The sequence below is a fragment of the Chlamydotis macqueenii genome, chromosome 4 (assembly GCF_036417535.1).
Source record: "Chlamydotis macqueenii isolate bChlMac1 chromosome 4, bChlMac1.mat, whole genome shotgun sequence".
Lineage (NCBI taxonomy): Eukaryota > Metazoa > Chordata > Aves > Otidiformes > Otididae > Chlamydotis > Chlamydotis macqueenii.
The window spans coordinates 84,205,506-84,226,889 of NC_141559.1; the positions used below are offsets into that span (position 1 = coordinate 84,205,506).

General features: G+C 76.3%; 3 protein-coding genes across 6 annotated transcripts in view; 1 reads left to right on the forward strand and 2 right to left on the reverse strand.

Annotated features, from left to right (window-relative positions):
• The window catches only part of AP5S1 (adaptor related protein complex 5 subunit sigma 1), a 7,688-nt gene extending 1,969 nt beyond the window's left edge, over positions 1-5,719 (reverse strand). The window contains 16 exon segments of the mRNA XM_086747692.1: positions 5-81; positions 172-283; positions 500-618; positions 721-1,288; positions 1,290-1,408; positions 1,511-1,631; positions 2,066-2,140; positions 2,237-2,291; positions 2,431-2,447; positions 2,449-2,583; positions 2,666-2,743; positions 2,883-3,023; positions 3,492-3,566; positions 3,668-3,780; positions 3,862-3,914; positions 5,573-5,719. Coding sequence (XP_086603818.1) covers positions 5-81; positions 172-283; positions 500-618; positions 721-1,288; positions 1,290-1,408; positions 1,511-1,631; positions 2,066-2,140; positions 2,237-2,291; positions 2,431-2,447; positions 2,449-2,583; positions 2,666-2,743; positions 2,883-3,023; positions 3,492-3,566; positions 3,668-3,780; positions 3,862-3,914; positions 5,573-5,658 — 1,944 coding nt within the window. The 5' untranslated portion in view covers positions 5,659-5,719.
• A 1,570-nt stretch (positions 5,720-7,289) lies between these two features.
• On the forward strand, positions 7,290-12,360 carry LOC147601068 (rho-related BTB domain-containing protein 2-like). 2 transcript variants are annotated; one of them, XM_086746984.1, is made up of 9 exons: positions 7,290-7,498; positions 7,612-7,715; positions 8,903-9,088; positions 9,179-10,101; positions 10,453-10,571; positions 10,806-10,956; positions 11,180-11,268; positions 11,344-11,449; positions 11,528-12,360. In XM_086746984.1, exons 1-9 carry the CDS (start codon positions 7,307-7,309, stop codon positions 11,695-11,697), a joined length of 2,040 nt encoding a protein of 679 aa, XP_086603110.1. In that variant the 5' UTR covers positions 7,290-7,306; the 3' UTR covers positions 11,698-12,360. The 2 variants fall into 2 exon arrangements, with proteins under 2 accessions (XP_086603110.1, XP_086603111.1); XM_086746985.1 differs by having other exon boundaries at positions 11,185-11,268; positions 11,528-11,684.
• A 65-nt stretch (positions 12,361-12,425) lies between these two features.
• Positions 12,426-18,567, reverse strand: WDR54 (WD repeat domain 54). Of its 3 annotated transcripts, XM_086747000.1 has the most exons (11): positions 18,545-18,567; positions 17,447-17,672; positions 17,293-17,355; positions 17,019-17,085; positions 16,617-16,673; positions 16,225-16,352; positions 14,630-14,730; positions 14,281-14,443; positions 14,118-14,192; positions 13,591-13,730; positions 12,426-13,280 (listed from the first exon to the last, which is right to left on the reverse strand). In XM_086747000.1, the coding sequence occupies exons 1-10, from the start codon at positions 18,562-18,564 to the stop codon at positions 13,599-13,601; spliced, it is 1,032 nt and encodes a 343-aa protein (XP_086603126.1). In that variant the 5' UTR covers positions 18,565-18,567; the 3' UTR covers positions 12,426-13,280; positions 13,591-13,598. The 3 variants fall into 3 exon arrangements, with proteins under 3 accessions (XP_086603126.1, XP_086603125.1, XP_086603127.1); XM_086746999.1 differs by having other exon boundaries at positions 12,426-13,730; XM_086747001.1 differs by lacking the exon at positions 16,617-16,673 and having other exon boundaries at positions 12,426-13,730.
• Between the last annotated feature and the right edge of the window lie 2,817 nt (positions 18,568-21,384).

The following is a 21,384-nucleotide window of genomic DNA, read 5'->3' on the forward strand; positions in this document are numbered from 1 at the left end:
GTACGGGGTCCCGGGGGGGGTATGGGGGGGTACGGGGGTGTACGGGGTCCCTGGGGGGGGGTACGGGGGTGTACGGGGTCCCTGGGGGGGTATGGGGGGGTACGGGGGTGTACGGGGTCACTGGGGGGGTACGGGGGTGTACGGGGTCCCTGGGGGGGTATGGGGGGGTACGGGGGTGTACGGGGTCACTGGGGGGGTACGGGGTCCCTGGGGGGGTCAGGGTACCTGGCTTGGCTCTGTGCAGGGGCTGCGCTGGGACGATGCTGTCGCCGGGCTCGTTCTCCTGCAAGATGGCGGGGGGGCCCTGAGGGATCCCTGTGACCCCCACCCGTGCCCGAGCCCCACCCAGGCACCCCCCCAGCCCGGCCCTGCCCCTGCCCCCCAGCCCCAGAATCAACCCCCTTATCTTGTCCCCCCCAACCATGGCCCCCAGCCCCAAAACCCATCCTCCCCCCGACCTCGGCCCCCCAGCCCCACACCGCCCCGGCCGGTACCGTACCTGCCCCGGGGAGGGGTCCTGCTCGCAGGGGGTCCCCCAGCCGCCCTGCTCATGGCCCCCGACGCCGTTGTGCCCCGAGCCCCCCCGGGCCGGCTCCTGCCCCGGCTGCCGCAGGGACCCTGTGGGGAGAGGGGCGGGCTGAGCCCCGCGGCAGCCCCGGGGCGGGGGTCCGGGGGCAGGACCCGCGCCGCCAGCCCCGCATGGGGGTCCCGGTCACCCACCTGGCTGCGGTCCCTGCGCTGCCGGGGCCGGGGCCGGGTCCTGGGCGGGGCTGGGAGGGGTCCCGGCCCGGGCCACGGGGGCAGGCGCCAGCCCGGGCAGAGGCGACCCCCCCCGGGGGCTCGGGACCCCCTCGCCCGGCCCCACCGGCAGCCCCGGAGACCCCCACGCCGGGGCGCTGGGGAAGGTGGCCGGGGGGGGCCCGTCCTCGTCCCGGGGGGTGCTGGGGGGAGGCAGGGGCACGGCCTCCTTGGGGCCCGGGAGGGGCTGCCGGGGGGGGCTGCCGGGGGGCAGGGACTCTGCCCCACACGTGCCGTCAGAGGACCCCGACCCAGGGGAGCCCCCCATCCTGGGGGGGAACCCTGCCCCTGCCCCTGCCCCTGCCCCTGTCCCGATGGGGCTGGGGGGCTCCCAGGCAGCACGGGGAGCTGTCGCTATGGGGCCGGCCGGAGGGGGGGGCCCTGCCCCCACAGGGCTGGGGGGGCTCCCCGGGGCGGCAGCGGGAGGGGACCCCGTCCCCGTGGGGCTGGTGGGGAGCGGGGCCGGGGGCCGGCGGGGGCTGGGGGGGGGGCGCGGCGCTGGCGGCGCCGGGGCGGAGGGGCCCGGGCGGGGGCGGGGGGTCCGGCCGGCGGAAGATGAAGGCCGACTCGGTCAGGCTGCGCTGGTACCGCAGGAACGGGCGCCGGGCACCTGCGGCGGGGCGGGGGTCAGCGGCCGCTCGGCCCACCCGGGGCAGCGACCCCCGCCGCCGCCCCGCGCCCGGCGTCGCCGCCCCCACCGCCGGGCACCCACCGGGCCTGGCGCCGAGCGGGGAGCCGGGCAGCGGGGTGCCGGACGTGGACCCCGAGCGCTCCCGCTGCCGGAAGAAATCCCGAGGGTTCTGCGAGCGCTGCGAGACCAGGACGGCCGCCTCCTGCAGCACCGGAGACCCATCAGCGCGGCCACGCCACGGCCACGCCGTAGCACAGCACGGCCACGCGGCATGGCCGGGCACACGCGGCGCCATGGCGTGGCCACGCGGCACGGCCAGGGACACGCGGCCCCACGGCACAGCCGTGCAGCACATCACGGCCACGTGGCACGGCCAGGGACACGCAGCACCACGGCACAGCCGTGCAGCACATCACGGCCACGCGGCACGGCCAGGGACACGCGGCCCCACAGCACAGCCGTGCAGCACATCACGGCCACGCGGCACGATGGCACGGCCGGGGACACGCGGCCCCACAGCACAGCCGTGCAGCACATCACGGCCACGCAGCACCGCGGCATGGCCAATGACACGCGGCCCCACGGCACAAGCGGGGCCACCCAGGGCGGGACGGGGCGCTCGGCCCTGGCACTCACGGCCGCTTTCTCGCTGGAATCGCTGCGCCGGCCACGGTCCCGCATGGCCTCCTCGTGCTCCCGCTGCTGCTGCTCCTGTGGGGACAGAGCGCGGTGGGCAGCCCCGCACCGAGATGGCCCCACGCGCATCCCGCAGCCCCCCAGCACCCCCGGCCCCCCCGTCCCACTCACCCATCGCGCCTTCTCCTTCCTCCGCTCCTCTGCCTCCAGCCGGGCCTGCTCCTTCCTGCCGGGGCAGGGAGCGTCAGGGGGGCACGCGGGGAGCGGCCGTGGGGCACGGGCGCTCACGCCCGTATGGGATGGGGGGCGTGGGGGGTGTAGAGGGCCGGGGGTCCCACCTCGGGGCCCCGCGCCGCCGCCCTCACCGCTGCTCCTCGATCGCCCCGCTCCTTCTCCTGGACACGCAGCTCGCGCTCGGCCGCCTCGCGCCTCTCCTCCTCCATCCGCTCCCGCTCCCAGCGCCTGCGCTCCTCCTGCGCCCGCCGCCGCTCCTCCTGCTTGCGCTGCTCCTCCTCGCGCTGCGCCCGCACCGCGCTCAGCGCCGTGACCCTCGCCGGCCGCAGCCCAGGCCCGCGTCCCCCCGCGCCCCCTGCCCCTCACCTCGGCCTGGGCCCAGAACGAGTCCCGCTGGGTGCGGCGAATCTCCAGCGCAGGGTTGGTCTTGCGGTAGTTGGTGCCCTGCGCCCCCCCAGCCGGGGTCTCAGGGCAGGACCCCCGCCCTGGCCAGGGAGCCCCGCGACGGCACCGGGGAGGGTGGGCGAGAGCTTCGCTGGGCCCGTCCCGTCCCCCCCTCCCCACCCCGGGACCCCCGACTCACCACCAGCTCCTGGGCGTCTGGGGGGGGCCCCTTCCTTGGGGGGGCAGCGGGGGCGGCAGGGGCCATCTGTGCCAGCGCGCGCGTCAGCCCCTCCTGCGTCACCTCCTCGGCACGGCGGGCGCTCAGCACCGCGCTGGCCTCCTGCCGCCGAGACGGGACGGCGTCACCCCCACCCCACCCCCCCGAAAAAAGCACCCGCGCCACCCCCCTCGCGCTCCCCTTGCCCGTCCCGGGATACGTTTCCAGCCTCCCCAGGGAATCCTGGCGCCATTCCCCCGCATTCCAGATGTGGGGGCCCGATCCTGACACAAGGGGGCCAAATTCAGCTATCGGACCCCAGCTGGATCTCTGGGGACATGGGAGCGGGGGGGGGCCGAGGGGGGGGGGCAGAGAGCCCAACCGCAACCCCGGATCCTTGGCCAAGGCTGGGAACTGGGAACGGCGGCGTCTGAGTCAGCAGAGCCAGGAATGCACCCGGCGCGGCAAGCAAAGGTCGGGACGGGGCGGGAGGGGGACACGCGTTGGGGCACGGGACCCAGTTCCCAGCCCCGGACCCCCATTCGGGGGTCCGGGGCTGGGAACTGGGTCCCGTGCCCCCCATAAACTCACCCGAAAGAAGGCTCTGACGGCGGGCAGATGCGCGGCACACGCCTCACGTTGGGATTCCGGCGCCTTCTCCCCGACCTGGCACCGCGCACGGCTTAGGCCGGGACCCCCGCGTCCCCCCAGGATGTGGAGTTCGGGGGGGGGTGGGACGCTCAGAGACCCCCCTGCCCTGCGCTCACCCAGCTGATGAGGACGACGCGGTGAGCGCCGGTGCCGGGGTCTCGGACGCGGCACAGCCCGTACATGACGCCGGTGGCGGAGAATTTCCCGGCCAGCTCATCGGGACCCCCGGCTGCAGAAGGAGGGGGTGGGTGGGGGGGCGGGGGGACCCCCTCCTCCAGCACCACCCCCTTCAGCACGGGCCCCTCATTACCTCCGGAGTCGAGGAGTTTGAGGTCGTGGTGCTTGTCGTAGGCAAAGACGGCCCTGGGGGAGGGGGGGCAGGGTTGGGGGGCAGCGGGTCCCGAGGGGGTGGGGGGGGCGGTGTGGGGACCTGCCAGCCCGGGGGCACCCCCCTACCCCCCCCCCCTCCGTGCCCGGGCTGAATTCGTGGAAGTGCTGCTGGCAGCATCCGCCCCGGGACAATGGGGCCGCGGGAAGCGCCCCAGCGGCACGGCCCCCCCGGCCCCCCCGGCCCCGGCCCCTCGCAGCGGCACCGCGCGCGCTGCCCGGGACCCCCGCACCCGCCGGGCAGACCCCGGCCCCCCGCCCCTCGCCGGCCCCTGCCCGCCCGGAGACGGGGAGCATCCCGGACCCCTGCCCGCGGCCGGGGGGTTCCGGGGCCGGGACCCCCGGCTGGTGAGGCTCGGCCGGGTGCTCCCCGCCGGCTCTGCCGCCTCCGATGCGCGTGGCTCCGGCTGCGGGAGCACGCGGCAGCACGTCGCGCTCCTCGCCGGCTGGGACGTGGCACGGCGCGGCAGGGCACCTCACGGCTCCGAGGCACACATGCAGCGTGGCAGGTCTCGGCATGACATAGCACGGCATGGCATGGCACGGGTCCAGGAGCATGTATGTGGCGGGGGGGGCACGGCAGGGCAGGGCAGGACATGGCATGGCATGGCGTGGCACGTCTCTGGGGCACGTCACGGCACGCATGGCTCCGGGGCACGCATGCAGCGTGGCAGGACATGGCACGGCACAGCACGGCACAGCATGGCATAGCTCCAGGAGCATGTATGTGGTGTGGCAGGGCACGGCACAGCATGGCACGGCATGGCAGGACACAGCTCCGGGGCATGCATGCAGTGTGGCAAGACATGGCACGGCAGGACATGGCACGGCACGGCATGGCATGACGCGTCCCTGGGGCACGTCATGGCACGGCACGGCTCCAGGGCACGCATGCAGCATCGCGGGACATGGCATGGCACAGCGCGGCACGGCATGGCACGGCTTCAGGAGCACACATGCAGCGTGGCGGGGCACGGCACGGCACGGCGCAGCACGGCACGGCGGGTCTCGCTGGCTGCTCGCCGGCGCAGGACCGGGCGCTGGTGCCGCGCCAGCCGGGACTGCGGTTCGGGGGCAGAGGGCAGCGCCCGGGCGGCCGGCGGCCCCGGGGCCCAGCCCAGCGCGGGGGCTGCGAGGCGAGGGGCGGCCCGGTGCAGTCCCCCCCGCCCCGGTGCCGCCCCCCCGCCCCAGTGCAGTTCCCCCCGGCCCGGTGCAGTTCCCCCCGGCCCGGTGCAGTTCCCCCCGCCCCGGTGCCGCCCCCCCGCCCGGTGCCCTCGCCCCCGGCCCGGTGCCCTCGCCCCCCCCGCCCCGGTGCCGTGCCGGTGCTGTCGGCCGGGCGAGGCGAGGCCGCACGGGTGCAGGCCACGCGCGAGGTTTCGGGGCGCAGCCGGCTCCAGCCCCGCGCCCCCCGCACCGGGTCCCGGGACGGGTGCGCAGCCCCGGGGACCCCCGCGGCCGGGACCCCCTCGCGCACCGGGCGGGGCGGTGCCCCCCGGCCAACCCCCGTCGGCGGCTCCCCCCGCCCGGTGCGGCCCCCCCGAGGGCTCCCAGCGCGGCGGCGCCGGGCGGGGCGCGGCCCGGGCCCCCGTCCCGTCCGGTTCCCGTTCCCGCTCCCCCCCCCGCCCCGCTCTCACCAGTCGGTGCCGGCCCGCGGGTTGCCCACGTCCTCCTTGGCCGCCAGCAGCGCCAGCCGGTGCCGCTCCAGCCCCGGGGCCGCCATCCCGCGCCCGCCGCCCCGCAGCCCCTGCGCCCGCCCCGCCCCGGCCCCGCGGGCGGCACCGGGCGAGGCGGGGCGGGGTGGGGGTGGGGGGGCGGGAGCACCGGGCGGGGCGGGGGCGGGGCGGGAACGGGGCCGCGGGCAACCGGGACCCCGCACTGGGGTGGGCAGGGTCCCGCACCGGGACGTGGGTCCCGCACTGGCGTCTGGGTGCGGTGCAGGGTTCCGTTCCGGAACGTGTGTCCCACGCCGGGGTGTGGGTGCAGGTCCCGGGGTCCCACGCCGGGGTGTGGGTGCAGGTCCCGGGGTCCCACGCTGGGGTGTGGGTGCTGAGCAGGGTCCCACGCCGGGGTGTGGGTGCAGGTCCCGGGGTCCCACGCCGGGGTGTGGGTGCTGAGCAGGGTCCCACGCCGGGGTGTGGGTGCAGGTCCCGGGGTCCCACGCCGGGGTGTGGGTGCTGAGCAGGGTCCCACGCCGGGGTGTGGGTGCAGCGTGGGTCCCAGGGACAGCAGGCGGGGCGCGATGCCCACGGGTGCGGGGGGGGCTGGGGGCGTCCCCGGGCGCCCCCCCGCCCACGTATGTGGGCGGGGGGGGCCCCGGGGACGCCCCCAGCCCAGAGCCAAGTCCCACCCGAGTGAGCGCTGGCGGCTGCTGGTGTCACTGGTATGTACTGGGGCGCTCTGATGTCGCTGTTTCCACTTGTGCGTGCTGGTACTGGTGGCTCGTACTGGTGTGCGCTGGTGTCCCTGGTGTCACCGCGGTGGGAGGAGGGCACGGGCTGAACTGGGAGCCCGGTCTGCGGGGAGTGAATGGTGGCACTGGTACCACTGGTATCGCTGCTGTCACTGGTATCACTGGTGTTGCTGGTGTCACTGGTGCTGCCAGTGTCACTGCTGTTGCCAGTGTCGCTGCTGCCACTGGTGTTACTGGTCCTGCTGGTGCTGCTGGTACCGCTGGTGCCACTGGTGCCACTGCTGTCACTGGTACTACTGGTGTCACTGGTGTTACTGGTTTCACTGGTGTTGCTGGTGCTGACACTGTCACTGGTACCACTGGTGTTACTGGTGTCACTGGTGCCGCTGCTGTCGCTGGTGTCGCTGGTGTCACTGGTGTCACTGGTGTCACTGGTGCCGCTGCTGTCGCTGGTGTCACTGGTGTCGCCAGTGCCGCGGCTGCCGCTGCCGTTACCAGTCTCCCTGCTCTCACCGGTGTTACCGGTGCCGCCGCCGTTACCGGCGCCCCTCCCCCGCGGCGGGTGGGCGGGGCGTGTCCCCGAGACCCCGCCCCCTCCCGCTCCGAGGGGCGGTCCCGCGGGGGCTGAGGGGCGGGGGCGGTCACGTGGGCGCGGCGGCGCCCCCTGGCGGCCGTCCTTTGTCCGCGCGCGGGCGGGGCGGCGGCGGGGCGGGGGCGGGCGGGCGGCGGGGGCGGGGCGAGGCGGGGCGGCGCGGCCCGCGATTGGCGGCGGGGGCGGCGGGGGGGCGGGACCGGGGCGGCGGAGCGAGCGCGGATTGGCTGCGGGGCGGGGCGGGGCGGGGTAGCGGGCCCGGGCGCGGGCACGGGCGGGGGGCGGCGCTGAGCGCGGCCGCTCCGTGCGGGGCCGCTGCCCGGGGCGGGGGGGGGGGGGGCGGCCCGGCGCCCGGTACCGGCGCCCATGGACCTGGACGTGGACTACGAGCGGCCCAACGTCGAGACCATCAAGTGCGTGGTGGTGGGCGACAACGCGGTGGGCAAGACGCGGCTGATCTGCGCCCGCGCCTGCAACGCCACGCTCAGCCAGTACCAGCTGCTGGCCACGCACGTCCCCACCGTCTGGGCCATCGACCAGTACCGCGTCTGCCAGGAGGTGCGGGCCGGGGGGCGCGGGGGGGCGCGGGGGGGGCGGGGGTCAGGAGGGGGCGGCGGCCGGGGGTCCCGGCGGTCCCGGGGCGCTGACGGCGGCGCTCCCCGCGCGGGCAGGTGCTGGAGCGCTCCCGGGATGTGGTGGACGAGGTCAGCGTCTCCCTGCGCCTCTGGGACACCTTCGGGGACCACCACAAGGACCGGCGCTTCGCCTACGGCAGGTGGGACCGCCGCCCCCAGCCCACCGGCACCCTCGGCCCCGCCAGCAGCGCCACCACCAGCACCCTGACCCGTCACCGGCACCCCGAGCCCCCCCACCGGCACCCCAATCTGCGACGGGCACCCCAACCCGTCACCGGCACCCCGAGCCCCCCCACCGGCACCCCAATCTGCGACGGGCACCTCAACCCGTCACCGGCACCCCGAGCCCCCCCACCGGCACCCCAGCCCCTCCCCGGCACCCCACCCACCGGCCCTGCCCACCCCGCGCAGCACCCATGGGGGCCGCGGAGCCGAGGGGGCCCCTTGGGCTCCTGCCAGCGCCGAGAGCGGCTCTGGCACCCCAAACCCTCGGGGGGGCCGGGAGTGCCCCCACCCCGCGGCCCGGGGTCACCGTGGCCCCAGCTCGGGCAGCGGCAGGGCTCTGCGCCCCGACAGCCCCCCGCCCGGCCAGGGACCCCCGGGCGCTCGCGGTTTCCCCAGGGGGCAGCCGCTCCTCCCGGGGCGGGGGCGGCTCTGGGTGCTCGCTGGAGCCCTCGGGGGGGCAGCGGGAGAAGCCCCCGGGCCGTGGCCGAGCGGTCCCTGACCCCCCCGCGCTCCCCGGGCTGTAAACACCCCGTCCCCGCGGCCACCGGCACGTCCAGGCTCTTGTCGCCCGCCGCCCCCCGCCCGCGCGTCCCGCGGGCTCTGCTCTGCCCCCCGGGGCGGGGGTGCCCCTGCCCGGCGACTCTGGGGGGCTGCCCCAGCCGCTGGCCGCCGCCCGCCCCAGCGGGGCTGCCGGGGGTCCCGTCCCGGGCCGGCGTCACCCAGGGGTGCGAGCGGCTGCCGAGCTGGCCGGGGGCCCGCGGGAGGCGGCCGGTGGCGGCTATCTTGGTCGGTGCGGCGGGCCCGGCTCCAGGGGCGCCTCCCGCTCGCGTCTGGGCCAGGCGCAGCCTAAAAACAAACCGGGCCTGGGGCCGCCTGCCCGCTCCCGCCCGCCGTGCCAGGCCCCGTCCCTGCCCCTGCCTGGCACCCGCTCCGGCGCTCGCCCGGCCGCGTGTCCCGGACGGGATCGGGACCCCGGTGCCGTTCCCCGAGCGAGGGGGCGGCCCGGGGACGCAGGGTGACAGCAGGTCACGCCGGGGCAGGGCTGCCCTCACCCTCCTCCTCCTCCTCCTCCCCCTCGTCCCCCTCCTCCCCCCGGGCGCAGGTCGGACGTGGTGGTGCTCTGCTTCTCGCTGGCGAACCCCAACTCGCTGCGGCACGTGAAGACGATGTGGTACCCCGAGATCAAGCACTTCTGCCCGCGGACGCCCATCGTGCTGGTGGGCTGCCAGCTGGACCTGCGCTACGCCGACCTGGACGCTGTCAACCGCGCCCGCCGCCCCCTGGCCAAGTGAGGCTGCCGCGCGGGGCGGGGGGCGGCGGGGCGGGGGTCCGGGCCCCTCCGCCCGCGGTGACGCGGCCCCGCTCTGTCCCCCCCCAGGCCCATCAAGCCCACGGACATCCTGCCCCCGGAGCGGGGCCACGAGGTGGCCAAGGAGCTGGGGGTGCCCTACTACGAGACCAGCGTGGTGGCCCAGTTCGGCATCAAGGACGTCTTCGACAACGCCATCCGCGCCGCCCTCATCTCCCGCCGGCACCTCCAGTTCTGGAAGTCCCACCTGAAGAAGATGCAGCGGCCGCTGCTGCAGGCCCCCTTCCTGCCCCCCAAGCCCCCGCCGCCCGTCATCCAGGTCCCCGACCCGCCGGCCAGCCGCGGCTGGGGCCCCGCCGCCCTCTTCTGCACCCCGCTCTGCGCCGACGTCGTCTTCCAGCTGCAGGGCGGCCAGCGCGTCTTCGCCCACCGCGTCTACCTGGCCACCTCCTGCTCCAAGTTCTACGACCTCTTCACGCTGGAGGGGCCGCGGGAGGGGGCCAAGGAGCCGGCCGCCCGCGCCAAGAGCCTGGACGGGGAGCGGGGGGCCCTGGCCGAGGGGGCGCACGCCCCGCTGCGGACTTCGCAGAGCGACGACGCCCTGCGGCCGGCGGCGGGGGACGGCGCGGCGCCCGGCGGCCGCGACCTGTCGGGCTGGGGCCGCGGCTTCGTCAGCCTGCGCTGGGAGCTGGTGGCCGACCCGGTGGCGGGGCGGGAGAAGCGGATGGCGGTGGTGCGCATGGACCGGCGCGTGCAGGCGGAGCCGTTCCGCGCCGTGCTGGAGTACCTCTACACCGGGCGGCTGGACCAGGCCCGCGGCGACCTGATGCAGGTGGCCACCATCGCCGAGCTGCTGGAGGTCTTCGACCTGCGCATGATGGTGGCCAACGTGCTCAACAAGGAGAGCTTCATGAACCAGGAGATCACCAAGGCCTTCCACGTGCGCCGCGCCAACCGCATCAAGGAGTGCCTGGGGAAGGGGGTCTTCGCAGGTAGGGGGGTCCCTGCCCGGGGGGCAGAGGGAGGGCCAGGGGGTCGCCCTGCCGGGGGACACTGCCCAGCCCCTTCCCCTCCCGCTGGGAGTCCTGGCAGCGCCCTGTGTGGACCTGGGGCTCCCGGCCACGCCCGTCCCCCTCCCTCTGCCGAGGCCGTGGTGGTCGGGGGTCCCGGCGCCCCCGTCCCATCCCCAGCGCCCGCGTGGCGGTGCCCCCCTCCCCGGGCCGGGTCAGCGTGGGGGCTGTGCGCGGTGCCTGGGGTGCGCGGCCCTGGGGCAGCCGTGGTGGGGGCCGGGGTGGCCAAGGGACGCGTGTCCCCGCGCTGAGGCCATCCCCTTGCCGTCCCAGACGTGGTTTTCCGTGTGGATGACGGGGCCGTGCCGGCGCACAAGCCGCTGCTCATCGCCGGCTGCGACTGGATGATGGCCATGTTCCGGGGGGCTTTCCGGGAGAGCTACGCCGCCGAGGTGAGGGGCCGCGGGGGGGACGGGGACGGCGCGAGGGGTGTCACCGCCACGGGGCTGCCGCGAGCACGGACGTCCCCGGGCAGCGCTGGCTCAGACCCCCCGGCCGTGGCAGGCGCAGTCCTGCTTCCCCTCGTGCTGGAGAGCGGGGGGCTGCGTGGGGGCCGTGGCGGGGCCCGTCCCTCCGCAGGCGCTGGCTCTGCGCGCCGGGCCCCCCCAGACCCCCCTGTCCCGCAGGTCTCCCTGCCCGGCACCAACTGCGCCTGCCTGCGCGCCGTCCTCGACTTCCTCTACACCGGCGTCTTCACGCCCACGCCCGACCTGGACGCCATGGAGCTGCTCATCCTCACCAACCGCCTGTGCCTGCCGCGGCTGCAGGCGCTCACAGGTGAGGCTGGGCCCCCCCGGCCCCCCCGGCCCGTTGACGTCGCCTGCCAATACGATTACAGCGCCGCGGGGTCGGATCGATGCGTCCCCGGCGCGTCGTTAGCGGGTCCTTACGTAAGAGCCAGGGCAGCCCGGCTGAGCCGCGGGGCGCAGCGCGGCTGCCGGGGCGCACGTCCCCGGCGTGCGGCCCCCCCGAGCGCTGACGGCCCCCCCGCCGCCCCCAGAGCAGTACGCCGTGGACGAGCTGCTGCGAGCCTTCATGCAGCGTGTGGAGATCGACGAGCAGGTCATCATCTACCTGGAGATGACGCAGGTACGCGGGGCGCGGGGCCGCGGTGGCGGCGGGGCGGCGGTTCTGTGGCGCGTGCTCACCCCGCTCTGCCCGCAGTTCCACAACGCGCGGCAGCTGGCGGCCTGGTGCCTGCACTACATCTGCACCAACTACAACAGCGTCTGCCGCCGCTTCCCCCGCGAGATGAAGTTCATGTCCGCAGGTACGGCGCGGGGCCGGGGCGCGGGGCGGCGCTCGGGGCGCCGTGCCCGCGCTGACGCCCGCTGCCGCCGCCCCGCAGAGAACCGGGCGCACTTTGAGCGGCACCGCTGGCCGCCGGTGTGGTACCTGAAGGAGGAGGACCTGTACCTGCGCTCCAAGAAGGAGCGGGAGCGGGAGGAGCAGCTGCAGCGCAAGCAGCACACGCGCAGCAAGTGGTGCTTCTGGCGGCCCTCGCCCCACGTCTCCTGAGCCGCGGCCGCGCCGGGGGCCGCCCGCTCGCCCCGCCGGGCCCCGGCCGCCGCCCGTTTACACCCCGCGCCCCAGCTGTTTACAGGCCGCCGCTCGCCGGGTCGCGGCCCGACCTCCCCGCCGTCCCGCCGTGCCTTTCTGCGGCGCAGGAGCGGGGGCCGAGCCGTGCCGAGCCGTGCCGAGCCGGCAGGGCCCCTCGCCCCGGCCGCGCTGGTGCTACCTCTGACCGAGCAGTATTGTGGGGCTGGGGGCTCCGCCGGCCGCCGCCTCCCCCCAGCCCCGGCTCTCTGGTGCTGTACTCCCCCTCCCCGATGGCGGCGGGGGGCCGAGCTGCGAGCGGGGCGGCGGGGGGGCGGGCGCGGGGGTCCCGGGGTGCTGGTGTGGCTGTCGGAGCTGCCCCAGCGCGGGCGGAGGGCGGCCCGGCCCCCCCAGCTCATCTCTGTGCCTTGGACGTGGCCGGCGGGGCCGCGTCCCAGCGTCGAGGGCTATCGGCCCGGGGTCCCCGGGCGGAACTGCACAACCCTTTTTACACTTTTTTACCCCCGCCCCACGAGCGCACCGGCCCTCGGGCCCCCCCCAGCTCCCCCAGCCCCCCAGCGCGAGCGGGGCTGCCCCCACCTCCAGCATCGGCTGTTTTAACCTTTAATAAACTTTTGTAACGGGCCCGGCTCCGCTCTCTGCCCCCCCGGCGCTTACCCCCCCGCGCAGGAAGGAGCGACGCGGGGGGCTTAGTTCAGGCGGCTTTATCACGGGTGGGGGTACACGGCCCGTGGAGGGGTGCAGGACGGTGGAAGGGGCACTGACCCCTCCCCGGGGGGTGCAGGGGCCCCACTCACACGTGGGGTGTGCTTCGGGGGGGCACAACGAGCACACAGGGCGGGGAGGGGGCTGTGCCCCACAGTTTGGGGTCAGACAGACGGGGGAGTCGGATCCCTGGCCGCTGCCCTCGCCCCAGTGTGGCAGGGGGGGCTGGGGGCTGCAGGGGGGGCAGGCTGGGGCCAGGGGCTCTCCCCCCACCCCAGGGCCGGTCCCGGGCTGAGCTGGCCCCACAGCACCCGGCCCGGCCCCCTCTACAGCCCCAGCCCCAGCGGGCCCCGGGAGCGGGGCCGGAGGCCGAGCCCGTCCCTGGGGCCAGAGCGGCCGGCGGGGGCTGGGCTGGGGGGGCTGGGGCAGAGGCAGAGCCAGGGCCCAGAGTCTGCCCCCCACGCCGGGCCCGGCCAGGGCACAGAGCAGGGGGCCTGTCCCCGGGGCGTCCCGGCAGCCGGCGCGGCCCAGCTGCCATTTGCAGCCCGGGCGCACAGCCGCAGCCTCGCACATCTGGCTGGGGCCGCGGGGCTGCGAGGTCCCACGGGACGCGCGTGTCCCCACGCGCCCTGGGGAGCAGACGGGCTCCTCTGCGCCGCCCCGTCACTGCGCTGCCCCGGGGGAGGGCGGCCCAGGGGTGCTGCGCCCACCGCGCGCCCCCACCCTGGCCGGCGGGGCTGTCTGGGCCGGAGCAGCGCGTCACGCGGGTTCACCCTGCGCCCTGTCCCGCCTGAGCCAGCGCTGCCGCAGGGAACAGAGCAGCCGGTTCCGCTCCCACGCTGCGGGAAGGGCTGGGGGGTGCGTGGGAGCACAGCGCGCGGCCCGGGACGTGCTCCGGCTGCTCCGGCGCCAGAGCGGCCCCCAGCCCACGTTCCCTGCGTGCGGACACCCCGCGCCGAGGGCAGGTTTGCCCCGGGAGCGAGGGGATCCTGGCTCAGCCCCACCTTCGCGCGCGCCCCCGCCCCGCGGGGGGCACAGCCCTGCGCCGCTGCCCCGACCCCATGGAGCGGAAGGCGGGGGCCTGCGCGGGACCCCCCTCGCTCACGGTGCCGGGGTGGCCCGGCTCTCCCGGCGCGGCCCCAGACCGACCTCGCAGCCTACGCGCGGCTGTAGCGGAAGATCTCGCTCAGGTCGTAGCCGGTCACGGCGAAGGAGCTCCCCTCGGGGTCGCAGAAGCGGGCGCCGCAGACCTGGGTGTCGGTCACGCACTCGGCGTGGCAGTGCTGGATCTGCAGCGGGGAGAGGAGCCGGAGCGGTGCCGCAGGCTGCGGAGAGCAGGGCCCCCACGGCCAGGCGACCGGCCCGGGGTCCCTACGCGCCCTGGGCATCCCCTCGGGGCAACAGGGACCGCGGCCCCCGGCTCGAGCTTGCCCTCGCACTGGCACGCGAACCGCGCCGCGGTCAGACAGCGGGGTCAGACCTCCGCCAGCCCAGGGGCCGCAGCAGGAGGAGAGCTGTGCCACCCGCGGCAGCGCCAGCTGGGCCTGCTCCGCCGAGCCCGCTCCGTGGCCACGGTGCCGCGGGACGGAGCAGCCCCCGCGCCACGGCCCCGCGGGGCAGCGACGGCTCGGAGCGCCGCGCGCTGCCCACCGAGGGCTGCCGCTGCCCGCGCTCACCTCCACCTCGTCCGTGTCCGCGTCCCTGCTGAGCTTCCAGACGTGCACAAAGGAGTCCTCCGCGCCCGACAGCAGCTGCAAGGGAGCGGGACGGGGCGTGGGCCCGGCAGGCCGGGGGCCGGTGGGGTGCCGGGGCGGGGTGCCCCGGCGCAGCCAGCCGTACCATTCCCGTCTGCGGCGCCACGTCCAGCGCGTAGATCCAGCGCGCGTGAGCGTTGACCTCGGCGCGCGGGAGGCCGGTCGCCGCCTCGTACAGGCGGATCTGCCCGTTTCCGTAGCCCGCAGCCACGACCCCGTTCCACAGCGTCACGGAGGAGCAGGCCCAGCTGCGCGCGGGTGCGGGTCTCACCCACTCCCCTCCTGGCTGCAGCCCCCACGCCGGGCGCTGGCGCCGGGCATCCCCCCCTGCCCCCCTCCCGCCCCTCAGGGGACACCGGCCCGGTCTGGCCAGGGCAGCGGGCAGCACCCACCGAGGGGACCCCGCCGCACCGCTCCACCCGCCCCGGGCTCACCCAAAGGCCGGGATTTTGCTGAGCAGGGTGAACTCCTCTCCCGTGCTCCAGACGCAGAGGGCCCCGGCGTCGTCGGCCGTCACCAGGTCACCGGCCCCGTCCTGCGAAGCAGCGGCAGCTCAGCCTGCGCCCCAGCTGCGCCAGCAGCGGCTGACTCGGGCTGAGCGGGAGGCTCCTCCCGCCGCAGGCGCCCGCGCCGCTGGAGGTGCCGCGAGGCGAAGCCGGAGCCTGCGGCAGAACGAGCCGGAAGTTTAACGGCTGACAGAAACTGCTGACGGCTTGCGAACATGCGAGGCCCGGCCGCAGCCGCACGCGGGCACTGCCGTTTAAACACGGTCGTGTTTGGCAACGCTAACTACGCGCGGGACACGTTTCTGGGAGGAACTGCCGCCTCCCCTCCCGCTGCGCCCGCGTCCCGCCGCGCCCGCGTCCCGCCGCTCCGTGCCGTAGCAGGAACCCACGTGCCAGGCCGCGGCTCCGGCCCACGGAGAGCCTTTGAACAGTCCCGGTCGAAGCCCGGGCCGGGCGCGCCGGGGACCGTCCCGCGGCAGAGCGGCCGGCAGAGCAGCTCCCGCGGAAACAAGCTGCGCGCCCAGGCCAACCGGGAACGGGTTCAACGCGACCGGCTGCTCAGGAGAGCCCCCGACGCGGAGAGAGTCAAACGTGACTAAGGAGAGAAAGTACAAACAGACTCCCCGCAGTAACGAGGCAGGCAGTAACGAGGCAGGCAATTAGCGCGTCTGCAGGGCTGCCAGCCAGCGCGAGCCGAGCCCCGCTGAAGGGCCCATCCCGCTCCCGGCCGCGCGGTCTCCTCGTTTGCCAGGAGAGAGGCCGCCGGTTCCGCCAGCAGCTCGGCCGGGCCCGCGCCCTCCGCTGCGGGGGAAGGCTCGTCCCCTCCGCCAGCACGGGCACGGCTCTGCCCTCGGCTGCCTCGTGCCCCCGGCACCGGTGCCCCGGGATGGCCGCGCAGACGCGGGTGGGACGCGCCCCGTGCCCTCCTCTCGGCTCGGCTCGGCTCGCACGGCGGCAGCCTCAGCTCCCTCGTGGGTCGGTTCGCGGCCGGCTTTGCTCACTCGCTCCAGTACCGCTGCTGGCCTTCAGCTTCCACAGCTCTTCCACGCCCCGGCACGCACCGCAGCGGATCACGGGATCCGGGCCAGCAACGAGCCGCGCTCCGCAGCCACAGCACGCGCAGGGATCCGCTCCCTCGCCACCCGCGTCGGCCCCCTGGGCTCCAGCGCGAGGTTCCCGCAGCCCGGGTGACCGGGCCTGGCCAGGTGCGAAAGGCAGAGGCCGAGGCGCCAGGAGAGCCGAGGGAAATGGGGACACGGGAGAACCGACGAGGCGCCTGCCCCCCGCCGCGCGGGCAGCAGCGAGAACAGCCCTGAAACATCGCAGCGCGCGGGCGCGGCGTTCGAACCGCCGTTGGATGCCCCTTGCCTCGGTGCCAGACGCCACGGCGGGACGGCCAGCGGGCTCTCTGGAGCGCGGCCCAGGCGGCAGCTCGGCCGTCCCCAGCCGTACCCCACCCCGAGAGCGCGGGGCCCCTCGCGCAGGGACAGCCGCAACGCCAGCGTCCCCCAGCCCGCACGTACCGGGGCCTGGCCCAGCTCGGCCGCGATGTCGGTGATGGCGTCGCGGTGCTGCTCCAGGACCTCGCTCACCGTGACGTTCGTCCCTTTGGGGGGGATGTCAAACACCAGCACCAGCCCGGAGGACGTGCCTGCGACGGCCCGGGGCGGCATCAGCGGGGGCTCGGCCCGCCCGGCCCCAGAGCGAGCCCCCGGCGCTCCCCGCGCCTGCGCCGGGCTCCCTGCTCCCCAGAGCCGCTGCCCCCGGGGCCGCGCCGCACAGGCGCCGCTCCCCGACCTGCCCCTCCGTTCGCCTCCCCCAAGGCCCCCCAGCCCCTTCGGCTGTCCCCGCAGCTCCACCGCCCCCCGGCCCAGCGCCGCCCCCACGCCCTCCCCGGGCCCCCTGCTCGGCTCACCCACGCAGACGAAGCGCCCACCAGCCGCAGCGATCCCTCGGGCAAACGCCGCTCGCGCTGGACGGAAAGCAAGAGGCGGTCACGGCCCGCGGCAGCCCCGGGGGCTGGGGTCTCAGCGCCAGGGCGAGGCCCGCAGCTGCCGCGCTGGGGCCCTCCGAGCCCCTTCCAGCCCCCGCCGAGCCAGGACCGAGGAGCTGGGGTGACGCCGCGGCCTCTCCCAGACCCTGCCGCTGAGCTGCTGCCGGGCCGCCCCGGAGCCAGCCCGGCCGGGCCCGGGAGCAGGGCCGCTGGGGTCTCCAGGCCAGGGGGAACCGCCTGCGCCGTGCGAATCGCGCGCAGCCGGGGAGGAGAGCGCGCAGGGGGCCGGGGGGCTCCTCGCTGCGCTCCCGCCATGGGCCTTACCTGGAGAGTGCTCCGCGACGTCCAGCGCGTGCCAGTAAACCATGATGGAGCCGTCGGACTCGTACATCTGGGGACAGCGAGCACCGGCGGGGCCCAAGCGGCAGGGGGTAAGTTTCTGTCACGGCTGCAGGCTCAGCCGCTGCCCCAGAGACCTCCGGGAGGGCGCGACAGCTCCCGGGCCGTGCAGCAGCGCCCCGGGAGGCTCCCCCGCGTCCCCGGGCGCCCAGCCCTCCTCACGGCGAGCTCGCCCTGCCGCCCACGCCTCCCGCCTCACCTGGATCCCTTTCTGAGAGGCCAGCACCAGCAGCACGCGCGCCGGCAGCACGCACCAGGCGGCCTGCAAGGGCGGGCGGCTCAGCGGGAGCCCCGGGCGGGGGCCCGGGGGGCAGCGGCCCTTCCCGGGCCGCCGGAGCGCGCGGCCCCCTCACCTGGGTGAGCAGGGAGGTGCTGAGCGCCGTGCCGCCCTCCTTGGCCCGCAGCTGGCGGTGGGAGCAGCCCAGCCCCTCGACGGCGACGCTGACCACGTTGACGCTGGGGCCGTGCACGGTGCTGAAGCAGGGCAGCTGCCGGCCGGGCCCGCGCAGCACGCTCAGGTTGTTGTACAGCGCCGCGCTGCTGCTCTTCAGCTGGATGCTCTTCTCCTTGCGGTACATCCTGCGGGGACGGGGCAGGGCAGCCCAGGCACACCGGGACGCTCCGGGGGACACGGGGCCCGACCCAGGGGACAGCAGAGCCGCCTCAGGCACACCGGGGCTGCCTCAGGGGACACCAGGGCCGACCCAGGGGGCACCGGGGTGCCCTAGGGACCCTGAGGCTGGCCCAGGGACACCAGGGCTGCTCCACAGGACACCGGTGCTGTCCCAGGGGGCACTGGGCCCGGCCCAGGGGACAGCACAGCCGCCTCAGGGACACCGGGCCCTACTCGGGGAACACTGGCACCAACCCCGGGGACACTGGAGCCGCCTCAGGGACGCCAGGGCTGCCCGAAGGACACCGGGGCCGCTCTGCGGGACGCTGGAACCAACCCAGGGGACACCAGGCCCGACCGAGGGACAGCGGGGCCAACCTGGGAACACGGGGACCCCCCCGCGGGACACCAGGCCCGACCGAGGGACACCGGCCGCGCACCGCCAGCAGCGGCCCAGGGCCGCCCCTGCCGCGGCGCCCTCCCCGTACCCCGTACGGCGCTCCCGTCCCGTCCCGTCCCGTCCCGTCCCGTCCGCTCTCGTCCCGGGACCCCCGCTCCCGCCCCTCCCCTCCCGTCCCGGCCCCTCCCCTCCCGCCCCGGGACCCCCGCTCCCGCCCCTCCCGTCCCCTCCCGCCCCGGGACCCCCGCTCCCGCCCCTCCCGTCCCGTCCCCTCCCGCCCCGGGACCCCCGCTCCCGCCCCTCCCCTCCCGTCCCGGCCCCTCCCCTCCCGCCCCGGGACCCCCGCTCCCGCCCCTCCCGTCCCCTCCCGCCCCGGGACCCCCGCTCCCGCCCCTCCCGTCCCGGCCCCTCCCGCCCCGGGACCCCCGCCCCGCTCACCCGCTTGTCGCCGCAGCCATGGAGACGGCGTCGTGACGTGATGACGTTCCGGGCCGTGCGTAGCGAGGGCGTCATCGCGCACGGTGCGTCGGGGGCGGGGCCAGCGTTGCCGTGGAGACCGGGACGCCTCCCGCCCCGGGGCGGGGAATGGTCGAGGTGGGGGAGTGGGGGGGGAGCTGGGGTGTACTGGGCTGTACTGGGATGAGCTGGGATGAGCTCGGATGAGCAGGGCTGTACTGGGTTGTACTGGAGTGCGCTGGGGTGGGCTGGGATGGGCTGGAGTGCACTGGGCGGTACTGGGATGAGCTGGGGTGCACTGGGCGGTACTGGGATGAGCTGGGGTGCACTGGGGCACACAGCGGGTGCCGTGGGGGGCACTGTGATCCCGTCTCAGAGACGGTCCCGCCACGGGACGGGGCATAGAGCCCCCCACTGCCCCGTACCCCACTGCTGGGGAAGCTGGGGCTCCTGGGCCCCGAGTGAGGGGGCTCCCGTCCCCGTCCCGTCCCAGTCCCCATCCCATCCCGATCCCCATCCCCATCCCCATCCCCGTCCCTGTCCCATCCCCATCCCCGTCCCTGTCCCATCCCATCCCCATCCCCGTCCCTGTCCCATCCCATCCCCATCCCCGTCCCTGTCCCATCCCATCCCCATCCCCATCCCTGTCCCATCCCCATCCCTGTCCCTGTCCCATCCCATCCCCATCCCCGTCCCTGTCCCATCCCCATCCCCGTCCCGTCCCCATCCCATCCCATCCCCATCCCCGTCCCTGTCCCATCCCATCCCCATCCCCGTCCCGTCCCCATCCCCATCCCCGTCCCGTCCCCATCCCCATCCCATCCCCGTCCCTGTCCCATCCCATCCCCATCCCCGTCCCGTCCCCATCCCCATCCCCATCCCCGTCCCGTCCCCATCCCCATCCCCATCCCCATCCCATCCCATCCCCGTCCCATCCCCATCCCCGTCCCGTCCCCATCCCCATCCCCATCCCCGTCCCGTCCCCATCCCCATCCCCATCCCCATCCCATCCCATCCCCGTCCCATCCCCATCCCCGTCCCGTCCCCATCCCCATCCCCATCCCCGTCCCGTCCCCATCCCATCCCCATCCCATCCCCATCCCCGTCCCCGTCCTGTCCCCATCCCCATCCCATCCCCATCCCCGTCCCATCCCCATCCCATCCCCATCCCCATCCCCGTCCCATCCCCATCCCATCCCCATCCCATCCCCATCCCCGTCCCATCCCTGTCCCCATCCCGTCTCCATCCCCGTTTGGGCTGCAGGCCCGTGGGGCCCTGTGTCCGGCGGGCGCCGCGAGCGCTGCCGTGTCTCTCCGCAGAAAATGGCCCCGCGGGAGCGGGCGGCCGCCCACAAGTCGCGCGGGGAGAGGTCCCGGCCGCCCACCGTGGCCGCTGCGCCAGCCGGCCTGGCTGGTGGGCGCCTGTCCGAGGCGGAGTGGCTCTCCCTGCTCGCGGCCGAGCAGGGCGACAGGGACGTTGGCGACATCCTCGCGGAGCTGGTGGGCCGCGTGATGGACGGCTGCGCCAAAGCCAATGCGGCTCGGCAGGTGAGCGCGCCCGGGCCCCGCTTTCGGCGGGATCCCGCGTCCCTGGCATGGGAGGGGGCCGAGCGGGGCAGGGCGGGGGGCTCAGGCCTGGCTGTGCCGGCAGCGCGTGCCCTTCACCGTGAGCTGGGTGCGGGACGCCCTCCTGGAGGTGGCCCAGTGCTGCTTCCCGGCGCGGGACGAGGGGGAGACGGACCCCGAGGGAGACGGCGCCTGGCGGGAGGACGAGGAGCCCGAGACCTGCACCGTGGACTCCTGGGCGCGGGGCTCCGTCCCCGTCCTGCACACCTGCCCATCCCTGGGCGAGGGAGAGGTGAGCCGGACCCCAGCCCCCCGGAGCCCCCAGTCCCGGCGCGGGGGTCCTGCGGGCACAGCCGCCCCAAAGACCGCTGAGGCTGCGCCGGGAGGCGTTCGGATGTTCCCGGACGGTGCCCTGCACCGAGGCGTCGCGGGCCGAGCCGTCAGCAGCCCCCACGCGCCAAGGGGGCCGGGGCTGCACCCTCCACCAGTGCTGGGCGGGGGTCAGCACCGCCGCTGCCGAATTGCCCCCCTCTCACGCCGGCTCCCCCTTTGCCCCCTCCCCAGCAGGTCTCCATGGCGCAGGCCCCCCTGCACGGAAGGCAGGACCCCCCCACAGCGGCTGAGGCTGGGGGTCCCCCCGCGCAGCTCCCGCGTCCCAGCTGGGTCCCCACCGCCGGCCCCGTCCTGCCCACGCCAGCGCCGTCGCACCCGGAGCCGCTGCCGGACAAGGTGGCCATCGCTCCCCGGCCCCCCCAGGGGAAATCTCCCCACGCCCGGCCGCCGCCGCCTCGGCCAGCCCTGCTCCGCCGGGCCAGGCCACCGGCTCCCTGCCCACCCCCGGGCCCGGCCGAGCCCCTGGAGCGGCTGGCGCGGGGATGGCGTGCTCCGTGGCCATCGCAGTTCCACGGGGACGCACGGGGGAGCAGCACGGCGGGGGTCGAGACGCGCACGCTGCTGCCGCCGTGTCTCTCCAGCACCGGCCTGGAAATGATCTGGCCAGCGCGGCCCCCGAGCACCGTGGGGGTGGGGCGAGAGGGGTCTGACGCCGTCCCGGGGGTCCCCTGGCTGCAGCCCCGCAGCCGGCCCCAGCGCTGGATCAGGCCGCAGGTGGAGGTGCTGGACGTGGACGCGGCGGCCAAGCCGCTGGCGCGTCCCCAGGGTGCCCACGGGCACGGCCGGGGGCTGGAGCGGGGCAGCTGGCGGCTGTCCCGGGGGCTGGTCACCGCACGGGGGTCCCCGCAGCCCCCCAGCCCCCT